Source organism: Xylocopa sonorina, chromosome 5 (genome assembly GCF_050948175.1).
Source record: "Xylocopa sonorina isolate GNS202 chromosome 5, iyXylSono1_principal, whole genome shotgun sequence".
In the NCBI taxonomy this organism is placed as follows: Eukaryota; Metazoa; Arthropoda; class Insecta; order Hymenoptera; family Apidae; genus Xylocopa; species Xylocopa sonorina.
This window is the reverse complement of record NC_135197.1, coordinates 12,958,983-12,972,817: the sequence shown is the minus strand read 5'-3', so window position 1 is coordinate 12,972,817 and position 13,835 is coordinate 12,958,983. Positions and strand designations below refer to the sequence as shown.

The 13,835-nt window shown below is 40.0% G+C and overlaps 2 protein-coding genes across 4 annotated transcripts; one reads left to right on the top strand and one right to left on the bottom strand.

Moving 5' to 3' along the window:
• Positions 1-236: 236 nt before the first annotated feature.
• D2hgdh (D-2-hydroxyglutaric acid dehydrogenase) lies at positions 237-8,110 on the bottom strand. 2 transcript variants are annotated; one of them, XM_076895514.1, is made up of 8 exons: positions 7,959-8,110; positions 2,351-2,582; positions 2,059-2,256; positions 1,672-1,865; positions 1,414-1,582; positions 1,053-1,351; positions 678-846; positions 237-539 (listed from the first exon to the last, which is right to left on the bottom strand). In XM_076895514.1, exons 1-8 carry the CDS (start codon positions 7,983-7,985, stop codon positions 268-270), a joined length of 1,560 nt encoding a protein of 519 aa, XP_076751629.1. In that variant the 5' UTR covers positions 7,986-8,110; the 3' UTR covers positions 237-267. The 2 variants fall into 2 exon arrangements, with proteins under 2 accessions (XP_076751629.1, XP_076751630.1); XM_076895515.1 differs by lacking the exon at positions 7,959-8,110 and adding an exon at positions 6,389-6,439.
• Positions 6,137-13,540, top strand: LOC143423886 (uncharacterized). 2 transcript variants are annotated; one of them, XM_076895513.1, is made up of 14 exons: positions 6,137-6,380; positions 8,420-9,053; positions 9,146-9,397; positions 9,458-9,742; positions 9,829-10,021; positions 10,099-10,322; positions 10,470-10,689; positions 10,770-10,936; positions 11,025-11,313; positions 11,413-11,667; positions 11,773-11,895; positions 11,968-12,115; positions 12,217-12,394; positions 12,481-13,540. In XM_076895513.1, the coding sequence occupies exons 2-14, from the start codon at positions 8,580-8,582 to the stop codon at positions 12,706-12,708; spliced, it is 3,036 nt and encodes a 1,011-aa protein (XP_076751628.1). In that variant the 5' UTR covers positions 6,137-6,380; positions 8,420-8,579; the 3' UTR covers positions 12,709-13,540. The 2 variants fall into 2 exon arrangements, with proteins under 2 accessions (XP_076751628.1, XP_076751627.1); XM_076895512.1 differs by having other exon boundaries at positions 10,099-10,334.
• Positions 13,541-13,835: the final 295 nt, after the last annotated feature.

Genomic DNA, 13,835 nt, shown 5'->3' with positions numbered 1-13,835 from the left:
CACTTTAAATGCTTCGAACTTCGCAACCCTTTATAAAAATCAAAACGTTCATCAGTTTTCTTCGCGAGAAACAATAAAATTTAATCTCGTTTGCAATTAAATAAGGAGTCTAAGAAGCTATAGTAGAGAAATGGTAAAACAATAAACGGATTACCTTTATTTAGTATCCGATATGTACATGTTACCTATTTTTTATTTATATATTTACAATTAAACATAAGTAAAGGAATGCCTTTCGATCTTAGCCCCGTCATAATCGATTTCCAGTTAATTCGCTTCGGTCTTCAATGGATGCAAGACTTTGTACGGATTGAGTATACCGTTTGGATCCAGCAATTGTTTTATCTCGCGCATAAGCTCGATCTCGGAGGCGGTTCTGCTCATATGCAGATACCCCGTTTTCATAAATCCTATACCGTGTTCGGCGCTGACGCTGCCGCGAAGACTGGACACGTAATCGAAGATGAATGGCTGCAAAAGAGCCGCCACCTCGGGTTTGTACGACGGTATGGAGATCTGCACGTGAATGTTCCCGTCGCCTAATCAATAGGGAAGCAGAATACGTGAGAAAACGAAGTAACATCGGGAACAGTACACGAGAAATCGTCTAACAATCGCTCGTGTTAAATTCGAGGATTTTCAGTTTGAAATCCGCGTGGATGATCGTCGAGTCGTACCTAGATGCCCGTAACCGCTGAGCCTCGTGATATGTTGGCCACGCAATCGTTCCTGGAGCACCTCGATCACTTTATAGAAAGAAGGGATCGGAATGGAGATGTCGTACTTGAAGACGTAGCCTTCTCGCAACACTCCTTCGCTGATGCGCTCTCTTAGCGCCCACATGTGCTGTGAAAAAGTGAGATCGTTCTCTCTGTTATTTTCGTCAAAAGTATTACACAAAAGAAATGGTAAATCTAAATTATCATTGATGAAAATACCATAGGAAAACTGTGCTATCGTTCGCTTATCGAAATCGATAGAAAACAAAGATAAAAATGAGCAACGAGAAGAAGAAATATCGCAGAGAGAAGTATGGCTGCGTTAATACTAACTTTAACCTTGGCTGGATCCGAAGTCAGAGTTCCGTCCTCGATGAAATCATCGGCCATCGCCTTCTCGACGAACGAGGTGAGCTTCTCTTCGTCGTGGTTCACGTTGCTACCAGAGGTTTCCAGTAAAATGTAATAATCATGCCCGTCGCTTTTCATCGTCAGCGGGTTCTTCAGCCCGAAAGTAGTGGTGGAAACGTCCAACGACAGTCTGTCCATCATCTCGAACGAGGACAAGATCTCAGCCAGTTCTCGTTTCGCCAGTTGAAACGTTCTCAGTACTTTCTCGAAGCTGTTCAAGCCTGCAACAACCAATGAGCTCTTACATGACGACAAGAGGGACAATATTAAAGACCTGCGATACCTAAGAACGCGGTGTTTATCGCCTTGGGAAGCGGTGGACACTGAATCGCGACTTTCGTTACAATTCCCAACGTCCCCTCCGATCCAATGAACAGATGCTTCAAATGGTAACCGGTGTTGTTCTTCTTCAGCGTGTTCAAACAGTCCACCACGTCGCCGTTCGCCTTCACCTGAAGCATAAGAGGATATCGAACGATGGAGACGTTATCAATCAAAAAGAGAAACTATCGCGTATACTCCTGCTTCTTCAGACACCCACGGCCTCCAATCCCAACACGTTCCCATGAAGATTCCCATAACGAAGAAGCCTGACGCCGCCAGCGTTCGTCGAGACGCAGCCACCGATCAGACAGCTACCCTTGGCGCCAAGATCGATCGGCATCATAAGATTTACCGTCCCCAAATGATTGTCCAGATCCTCGAGGACGCATCCAGCCTCGCAAGTCAACACCCCTAACACGAGGACATTAGTGAGACAAAGAGAACGGTTCGAGGTAGTATTTACCGCTCGTTTTCGAATGGTCGCCTCCGACACATGCGACCTTGCCGTTTCGTTACGGAAATCGCCAGGCTCATCCGCTTTCTCTCGTACGAATCATTTCACAGGACAGAGGAATTCGTGGTCGTTTAAGACCACTTCACCAACCTGCCAGTTCATTCGTCTCGATGATGTTGTTCATGAGTTTCATGGAGATGACGATCTCGTCGAAAACCGGCACGCTGCCTCCCACGAGGCCGGTGTTTCCGCTCTGGGGGCACACGGCCAAACGATTCTCGTTGCAATACTTCAATATGGTAGACACCTCGTTGGTCGTTCGCGGTTGCAACACGAGGCTGCTCTTTCCTGCAACCAAATCGCGGTGGTTCGATGGCCGAGCGAGTTCAACTTAACGCGGTACAGATTCGATGGAGCAACGAGGGCTGTCGTTCCTGCTTACCTCTGACGATCTTCGCGTAATCTATATTATAACCCTCGCATTCGTCCGCGTCAGTGATCACCCTGTTCTCTCCTAGCAGATCCTTGAAAAACGAGACGTGGCCATTCGACAGTGTCGCGTACGGACCTCTCTCCACTTTGTATCTGTCCGATGTGAACGCTGGCTTCGTCGAGAACCATCGAACGTTCGACGGGTGTCGAAGGCCCTGAAGTATCATCCGCGTGGTCATGTTCTGCAAAATGTTTCCGCGTGCGTCGATTTCTATATTCGAATGATTTTAATCGTCTTCTCTTGTACGAGGAGAAGACTCGAAGACCGCGAGCGTACGAATCTCTCTCGATGCCGCGGTATTTCCGGTGACTCGAGTCTCGTAAGCAGCGGGTTCGATCGATCGCCATTAAACGATGGAGAATTATTCTTATTTTGCGATCGAGCGAGTATTAACGCGGCGGATATTCTCGTCCATCGCGTTTGCAGCGATTAATACCGATCGAAACGCGATATTCGCGTAACGTCGAGTACAAATTAAACCGATGGAAATAACCATCGAGACATTGAACCGATCCTCGTACCTTCAACGTCCATCTCCGTGTTTGTCACCATTCGGAACGTCGTGATCGATATTCCGAACGGGTTGCCATTGATTAACACGCGGTATTTAAATAAATTACTACCGTAACGCGGGATCGTGAGCGAGTAGAAAACAAGTAACGCGACGACGACTCGTAAGAACGATAAGATTAATCTATAATCTACGAAAGAGCATTCGCGTCGTTGGTGTAGGTTGATTTTTATTGAGCATATTATCGTTGGTAAGGTTGAAATCGATATCGCGACGAGTGTCGCTGGTCGACTGGGGCACCAGCCGAGTTAAAAATCGGTGCCGCGTATGCTAATTGCCGCGGCGTGCAACAAGTCGCACCGGGAGTCCGTGGCGCGAGGGACGACAAACGGAGGTAAGAAGAAGAAAATCGAAGAGGGACGCCGAAGGCGGCAAGGGCAGGGTGAAAATTTGCCGGCTCGTCGAACGATCCGCCGGTAGGACGGTGAAAACCAGGCGTGGCGTAATTACGTGCCCCCGGCTGGTTCCATTTTCTACACGCTAATTCGCTTCTGGACGGCCGATCGACGGACATCGAATATTATAATCCACGATGAATCTTGACGGGCTTGTCCCCTCCACCAGTCCAGCCAGCCCCCTCCCCGCGATCCCCTCGGTCGTAGAAGAGGATTCGCGGCAACGCGCGGCAGTGTCCACGATGCCAACGGAGGCGGTGGGGAAAATAAGGTCAGGGGTAGAGGGGTCGAAAGAGCGAGGAGACCGCGCGTGCGACGAGGAACGAGGGAACGGGATGGAAGTCTGTGGACGGGCGAAGAGGGAAGAGGAGGACGCGAATGGGTAACAGAGAGGCCAGCAAGAGATTGGAGTGGGAAGGGAACCAATCGTCGCGACGACTAAAACATTCTATAGACGCGTCGGTGTGGTGTATATACGTACGAGGCTCGGTTCGGCTGCGCGGCGCTCGTTTCTGCGATAGACACGACGCTTTCTCGCTTGCCGATATATAGGTGTACGCGCGACTGTCCGTGATGGAAGGTGGAACTAATACATATAGCATGTACCGTGGCCACGGACACAGACGGGCCACGTGCACGTATAGAAACGCGTAAAGGCGTCGTGCGTATACGTAGACGCGAGGCGTCGGTGTGTTGGAACGCAGGATACGTAGCCGCGAGCTTCCGAAAGGTGGAACGCATGCGCGACACCGCCACGGAGTAAAGCTAATTTCTCAGTGGCGGCTCGAATCATTAACTTGTTACCTTGGCAACCCCGGTCGACCTAAACCATTGGCTGCCGGCTCCCCCCACTTTCACCTTTTGTACGCTCTATCGGTCGAACAACAAACTACTATACGTACTCCGCCACGCTCCCTTCCGCGGTGTATATCGTGATTTTCCTAAGCTCGCGTTAACAGGACTATAGACTGTCGGTGTCCCGTTCGACCCACACACCCGCGCGATCTGATACGTACAGTTGTGTCGGTTAGACACAACGCTACCGTAGGGACGTGGTTACTGGGATTGGCGCAGCCACGGGCTCTTCCTACCCTCCGCGCGAAACAACCTACCGTCTCGCTCTTTGTCGAAATCCATGACCAGTATTGGAAGATGACCGATAAATCGGTTTGTTTCGCGCTTCGAGAAGAGGTTTTTTCTCCGACGTTTCGATCTCGACTGTAATTTCCTCGAGCGGCTCAGAGAATTTTGATTTCGCACGCGAGACGAGGTCCGAGAAAAATCATTCGTATCTCGTTGCGATGTAAAAAATGTCCTGATAAAAGAATACAGTTACAGGGGATACACTTTCGCGAGGGATTGGCACCGAGAGATGATTTAAACGAAGACGGACTTTAGATCTATGGAAAGTGGCGATGGAAATCTTAAGCTCGAAATCGATATGGAGCAGAAATTGTCACACCATGGTGTACGATACAGCAGCATGCCGTTTAAATCACAATTTCGATCATTTGAATCAATTATAAGAAGTCTAGAAAATTTCACGTAATCGATCGGAAGAATATTGTTTTTGTTATTGTTTTTTTTTTTAGGTAAAACACATGATTTTTATGCAAATGTATGCATAGATATTCCTCGCATAAATGCGAGGGACCAATCACAAACGAAATCGCAATACGGGGTTTTGACCAGGACAGTATAAAGCTCAACTTAGAAACAGCTGTGCCAGGAACGTAGCACGCGTTCGTAAAATTGGGTCAGGGGGTACCCAGAAATGGAAAATTTACGGGTATGCTTACCCGTATCAATGCGGTAGTTTTAAAGCACGACTGCTTAAAGTCAATCCTGAATAAATATATCCATATATACATACATTCTTCATTGTACCGTTTACGTTGCTATTTATTTTTAGAACTCTTTGATTTTAAAGTCAATATATACATATAACTTTCCAATATACTAAATTATACAATAAACTGAAATATTTATCTGCGATAAATTATGCAAAACTGTTCCATTTATACGGTGACTTATGGTATTACGGTTAATGGTTAAATATAATTGTTTCACGTAAACAGGAGCTCAATACTGGAAAAAATAATACAATGTTACAATTTAAACGGCTTAAGTAGCAAAATAAATTAACTGTATAATGCTAGGCGATATTAATTATACATATATACTTAACGAAGTGCCTTGCACCACAATTAATATCAAGCTCATCTAATTTATCGTGTAATTACATCGTATACGTATATGTAGAAACAAATATAGGTATATAAAAAAATTGTTTCTCGCGTATGATTAGCAACGTAAGAGAATTACGTAAGTGTACAAGAAACGTATAAAACGATTAGTAATATTTAGTAATTCAGACGTAATCCGAATTGTAATAAAATAGTGAAACGCAGCGGGGTGACAACGCGAGTATATTCGTTCCTGATGGTATCGTGGAGTTATGCTGCGAAATATTCTGCAGAGTATAATCACGTATACGTACATCCGACAGAGTTCGATTGTGTACGCGAAGGCTATACGAGTATGCCGGAGTAAGAGTATGAGTACCGTTACGGGGCATGCGCCTGCAGCCTCCATATCCAATAGCCCCGCCTTTCACGGTGCAAACGATGCCTTTGGGATTTGTCCTCGCTGGGCCAATGAGAGATCGAGTTTGGCATAAGAGACGGGAGAGGTGAGGTTATAGGATAGGAAATGGAGGGGAACAGGCTGGGAGAAGGGTAGTGAGGGGAGAGAGAACCGAGAGAAACGAGGGGTTCCGTAGATCGTGTGGGAGCAGGGAAGCAGACAACGAATGCGACTACGATTGCTTACGAAACCTCACGACGTCAACGTATAACAAAACTTTGTTTAAAACGCTCATTCTGTTTTTTAAAGACATATAAGACAGAAACGTGTAGAATCGAAGGTTTGGTTGAGCTTACAGTGGAATCGTGCGGTGACAGTGTCTACGGCGTGTTCGAAAACGTGATAGGTGTGACTGCGCAGTCGCCATGTGAGTACCTGAACAAGTATCCAAAACTCCATGCAATGTCGTGTGCCTCGGATCTTTTATAGTTTCTCTTAGATCTGTGCCGCTAATATTTCAATGATACTAACTTATCCATTCTACGTAACAGCTGATGATAATCGAAAATACACGAGAGGAATACAAAACACTTCGCATTATATCCCGCCGGATCTTCGAACGTGCTTTATTTTGTAATCCAATATGTCGGCGTTAGGGACGCTGTTTAGTATTCGCCAAGATATGATTCCTTCGCTGTACGTAACGTAGTTCTTTGATAAAGAATCGTTAAGCGGACAATTCCCGAGGAACCGCGTGTGTTGTTATTCTCATTATCGTTAATATTACCATTATGGCGAAATCCATGTTGTCAACCGCCCCCTGGTACGATCGTTTCTCCCCTTCCCTTATTTTTCTTTCCCCCTGCCTCCTACTTCCCCCTTCAACCCGCCTTTCAATCGTATTTCCCGCTCAGTGAGATACATTCCCTCTTTCCCTTTGAACCTCTCATCCTGCTACTAATTATGGTGGAGGCGAGACGACATTTTGTTCCTTCTATCCAAACTCCAACGTGGATCATATGTTTTTAGTTGGTCGATACTTTGATACTTATGCACGATTACAGTTCCCTTCTTTACCGTTCGAGATCTATTCATTCTGTTTTGATTTCACTGGACATTCTTAGATTGTTTTTAAATGCTATACACGCGCACACCTATATGTTCTTTGATTAAATTTGTCACCGATTTCTTTAAATAACATCGAATCCTACACTATAATATCGAAGACTCTTAACCTGATGTATTTTCGCAATATTCAATAATTAAAATTCCTGATTACGAAATGTTTAACAACGTACGACTACATTTAACTAATTAATACGTATTTTATAATCGTTACGGCTTATGAAAATGTATGCTTATGTATTAGACACATTACCGTTACGAAACATTACGATTGCTAATAGAACAAAATTGTAGGTTATGTAAATATATGTACATTCCATTCTAATTTTATTTTAATGTTACTCTCTAATGCACTTAAAAAGAAACTGTATAAAAAATTGGTTAAAAAATTATGATTTCGCAAAAGCGTATAATCTTAGGTTTATAAATTCAAATAAGGACTTATAATGTCGCTGGGTCAATAACTGAAGCATTTTTTAACATATCAAATTGCTTTTGTGTAATGCATTTTAATTAATACTATAGCAAAACTCATGCATTGACCAAAATAATGATTTTATAACAGTAACAATTACTGCTAGTTCTTGTTAATACGATGTATGTACGAGCTACGTCTTTTTAAGGTTATCGTGTTCAACATATTGAATTTCATGCATTATATGCAGAGTATAAATAATATTATTTATTATATAGTAATCAAACTATAATAAATGAAATTATATAATTTTATATTTTATTATGTACCTAGTAGACTGCATATCTTAATATGAAAGGACATGTACATCATTACATGCTGAATCTTGTGTACACAAGCCTAGACGAAATAGTTTTTTATATGACAAATACGAAACGGTCAATTTTTTTTTCTTAAAACACTTACATTTTTAATAAATATTTCCCACTTCATTCACTTTCACACTTTCTTATTAATATTTCGCGTAATATGTCGTCGAAGAAAATTCAGTTTTTAACCCTTAACATTCCACGTGTATCTGAATTATTAAGGTTATGGAACATAAACATTGCGCAATTTTTACTATATTATACAATAAGTTTGCTGTGATTGGCGCTTTAAGAAACTAATTCATACATATACAATTTATGTATACATATATATATATACACGTACGCGCACACACAGATATTTCGTTATTTCTGAAATTTTATGAAAATATATATTAAATATGAAATTAATAAGGAAACAGTTTTTTTTTTTATAAAATTTATACTGTAAATTGTATATCATATAGATAACTATTATCTTCAATGTAATGTAAACTTATTTTCCTCTTCTATTAATGTACACGAACAATTTTTATTGAGAACAAATATTCTTTTCAGGTGCAGTAAATTAAAAAGATTGAAAGTGATATTTTCATAAGAAATCTCTATAAAATGGCAAGGAAAAAAGACATTGAATTGCTAAGAATAGAATAGTAGGAAGAATACTTCTTTGTATAAAGGAAGTTTAACTTCAAATAATAAAAAGGTGTAAGAAAACATGACAGATGTTAAACCAATTGGAATTTCTCAAAATCAGCCACAACAAACACAACAGCAGCAACCACAACAGCAACAGCAACAATCATCGCAACAACAACAGCAGCAGCAGCAACAACAACAAGCACAACAAATGATGATTGCTACCCATGATATTCAGCAACAGCAAAATGTTCAATCGCAACAACAGCATGTTCAGCAACAGCAATCTCAGTCACAGCAAGTACAGCAACAGCAGGCACAACAACAAGTACAATCTCAACAAGTTCAGCCACAACAACAAATTCAACAACAAGTGCAATCGCAGCAGCAAATGCAAGTGCAGCAGCAAGTTCAGCAACAAGTGCAGCAGCAAGTTCAGCAGCAGCAACAACAACAGTCTCAGCAGCAGCAACCAACCAGTGGGCCACATAACGTTGTTCCTACTCAAGTGCAAGTGCAACCACAGGTAGCAGCAATTATGCCTCAGCAACAGGTAAATAATCGCCCAAGTGAATACTGTTGCAGCAACATTTCTATATGATGGAAAGCTTGTCAATTTTCATTATTGAAAATTAAATATTACAGGGTGCTGTTGCAGTATCGATGCAACATCAGCAACAGCAAGGAGTTGGAGGTGTATCCATGACCCTGTCGGGTCAACAAGGTGCAACAACTATAACTACTATGGCTGCACATCCGCAAGCTGTACAAGTTATTCAACAACCTATGCAGAATCAAGCATATTTACAGCAGCTTTATAATACTCAAGGGACTCCATTATTAATGCCAGGGAATTTAGCTCTTCAACCTGCTGGCATCAATCCTTCTTCTATACAGGTATCTGCTACTACTATTAAAAAATACATAAATTCCTTTTTAACCAAGGATATTTTTTAGGTCATAACTGCTGGAAAGCCATTTCAATCTGCAGCCCAATTGGCACCACATATGTTAACCACAGCATCAACACCAGGGCAAGGTGGTGGGCATCCAGGGGCTGGAGGAACTAAAGTTCAAGGGTTCCCTACAGGTTTCTTGCCAGTCCCTACTTCTGCTACACCCGGTGCTGGACAAACATTAGTATTTGGCCAACTAGGTGTACTGGGCTCTCCACAACCCCCTCCATCTATACAACAGCAACAGCAACAACAATCTGCAAACAAACAAGATCAAGTACAAAAGGTATTATTATCCGTTATTTATTGTTTACTGCCCATTTAATATTCATTTCATGTTTTATATATATATATAATTCTTCAAATGTGTAGTACACTACTTGTACAGCGGCTAATCCATCTGGTGGCCGAGGTGGTATGCAGTTTGCCCCTTGGCAATTTACACCACATGTTGCTTGGACTGGAATCCAACCACCAGCACTTCTTACTAATCAAATATTTATTAGAGGTCCTACTCAACCTGATATGTTCATACAAAGTCCACAAACAATCCAAACTCATAATGGTTAGTTTAATAGATATATTGAGTAAAGTGGTACGCGTTTCCATTTTCGATTAATAAATATACCTATATTTTAACAGCACTAGCTACGCAACAACAAATTCAAGGAGTACAACAGATAGCCGCAGCTAGCGGAAAATCAAAGGTAATGGATATACAACAACAACAGCAACAGGGTAAGCAGAGCACAGGTGGACAACGACCCTTGAGTATTTTGCCGTCCTCTCTACAAGCAGTACAAGCTGCTAATATACGAGCTGCTAGTTCAGTTTCAACCCAAACCGTTCACGGAGTACAAGCCACGGTACATGCACAGGTTATTATAATTAGTGTCTGACAGTTGGAAGGAATGATTTCAACTCTAGCCATTTTCAAAACACGTGCAAAGAAACATATTTCTGTATTCGTATAATGAAAAAGAAGTGTTTTTTTTTTATGTTTTATAACATAGAGTGGAAAAGGGAGCGGTAGTAGCGGTAAAGGCCGTGGTAAACCACTGCAATCGCCGCAACAACCGCAGCAACAGGCACAGCAAACGATGCAGCAACAACATCAACAGGTTTTTATTCAACAGAAACAGCACACGCAGCAGCAACAGCAGATGCAGCAGCAATATCAACAGACACAGGTGCAACCATCGCAACAACAAATACAGCCTAAACCGATAATGAGTAAGATGACGTTTCATATTGCATTATAAACGTGAACAATAATATTTCTATATTTAACGTTTACTTTCTTTATTTTAAAGCAAACGTGACTCTACAACAGCAACAACAACCAGGTGTAGTTCTTGGCGGGGAACGTCCAATAATGCCTGTGGTTTCGGTGGGCGGAGTTGGAGTTGGAGTTGCTACGTCTCAAATGAGTCAAGTACAACAGTCTCCTATGTCTACTGTACAACAATTACCCTTACAGGTTATTGAATGTTACACTTCTTCCAATAAATAATTTTTTGACTTAATTCCGTAATGCATACGTAATGCAATGTATTTATGTTTTTCAGGCAATCAATTCTACAATAATTGGTAGCCAAATAGTTAGTGGGACGTCGCAAGTTCAAACAATGTCTATGGTGAATCAATCGACGGATCAGCAAGCGCATGATAACAATAATTCTACGATAATGATCACATCACCTGATCGTAGTCATCAAGCTGAATGTTCATTAATATTACCATCTGTTACAACTACTCCAGTAGTGAATGAAGAGAATTCCAAATTGATATTAAAAAAAGATGAATCAATGTCAGTAACGATAGAGGAAATTACAGTATCTCAGCCAGAAACAACAGGTCCGTTTATATAATATTTATCGATCTGATATGCAACAGATGTTGATGCGTGTATAATTCTTTATGTTTATGTATATATATCTCGTTTTATTGCCATAGATGGGGACCAATCTAAAGTACCTACAAAAGATGAAGAAAATTCATCAGGGAAATCAGAAGAGAAACCGTGTAGTAATCCTCTAGCAGGCTTAGCGAATACAATTAACTCTATTACAAATGGCGTTAATAGCGACGAATCTACTGCAATTCCTGTTTCTGTGCCGGTTACTGCAAATAATAAACATGTGCCTCCAAAAGCAATGGTCAAGCCACAAGTTCTTACGCATGTAATTGAGGGTTTCGTTATACAAGAAGGTACAAACTTGATTAATTTTGCTGATAGACAAAACATTTCAAGTACTTATCGTATCACTCAAATTTTAAATCTTAAATAAAATGCTATAAATATTACAATTTCAGCATCCGAACCATTTGCTGTTAATCGAACATCACTGAATAATACGGTTAATCAAGAAACTGGTAATATTTTAAGTCGCAATAATAATTCGTCATCCGAAAAGGAGAATCATGACGAACCTCCTAGTAAGATATAATCTATTATTTTAATATTTACTTTTATGTTGTACATTTATATGACTATGTTCTGCATTGCAGGAAAAAAACATGCACCTAGTTATCCTAATGATGAGGATACGAACAATATTCAAATCGGAAAATGCGAAGCTTGTGGTAATTTAGTAGACGAGCAAAATATTAAATTTAAGAAAGAGAAAAGATTCTGCTCCTCTGGTTGTGCGAAAAGGTTAGTAAATCAATTATTTTATAAGTTGTTCCATTTGGATTTGTTGATCTAATTTGAGAGCGAGTAAGAAAACATCTTATCAAATTACGATTATCGAATAGTAAAAAGCGGGAAATTAGAGATCGTGACGGCAGTGAGAAACAGTGGACTGACATGGAGACTGATTCGAAAAATGAAGGAGATATAAAGAAGAACGGAGAAGAAAAGTCATTATCAACAACGATTAGTACTTCTTCCGTTGACGAATCACTGCCGAAGATTAATCCTGTTAAGTGGACGGTAAGAATATTAATTCACTGAAATATAAAAACAATCAATTAGTGAGACGTTCAATTAATATAACGCAAGATTCGAATTCTCCGTAGGTCGGTGAAGTATGTGATTTTATACGTGGCTTACCGGGATGTGCCGATTACGCAGAAGACTTCGCAATTCAAGAAATAGATGGTCAAGCGCTTATGTTACTCAAAGAAGATCACCTTATGTCGGCCATGAGCATTAAATTGGGTCCTGCATTGAAAATCGTAGCCAGAATCGATTCGATGCGCGTGGAGTCATTGTCAAATTCTAGCCCCACATCTAATAGTTCATAAATGTTTACCATTTAAGATTTTTACTCGCAGAATTTCAAATTGCAGCCTATGGGCTACAGGGTTTGTGCAAGTATTTGGTCGGTTCATAGAATTAAGATTTTTAAGGAAAAAGAAAAGAAAACATAAGATGTTTTTATAGAGAAAATAAATATTTCTGTTCCCTTTTTTCATTGGATAGAAATATTTCTCTTTAAACGGAACGAAATATCGATTATTAAAATGTAGTAGTACTTGAAATTATTATATCCTTATGATTTAAAAATCGATCCATGTAAGACTATTTTAAGTTTTGTACTATTTTCACAGTATAGGAAGCACATGGCTATAATGAGACTTCAAATAAAGGGATAACTTTTGCTTTTACATTTTTAAGTTTTTATATATTATATTGGCAAATAGATATGTACACATATAGAATTTCAGTTCACGTAAGTCTTACACTGATTGATTTTTATTACTGTAAATAGAATTAAATTTTGTGACTTTTTTAGTTTAAAGTATGTATGTATATTTCCTTCGAAAAAGTTTTTCTAAAATATTGCCCTCTGACTAGTATGATCAAGAAACTGAGTACAAATTATGTCCATTACACAAGAAAAAGTTAAACGTTGTATATATAAACTATTCGGCGTATATACGATGTATTTTGTACTCGAAAATTACTTTTTGGAAGCTGTACAAAAACGATTGCCTTCTGTAAGACTTACAGTAATCTTGAGAAATATCTGGCATTTTTAAAATGGTTTAGGCTTTGTGACGAATAGCAATTTCTGTGTATGACAATTACAAATTGAGAATAATACAGGATGTCTGAAGCAATGCGATATATATATATATATATGTGTGTATATATATATACATACATATATATATATAAACACTTTTGACCATGTACTTTGTAAATGTATCATATGCACTCAACTTGCATACGTGTAAATATTAAACATAAAATGTTTATTTAATATACAAATTTTATAACATAAAATTTTAGTTGTTAACAATGTAGTTATCCTTCCATTTAGAATGACGCACTTTTAATTTAATAATTATGATTATATACCTGAAGTGCAAGTATATTTCAATTACTCATATAAAATATGTGATGTTGAGTGAACAGCAAGACATTA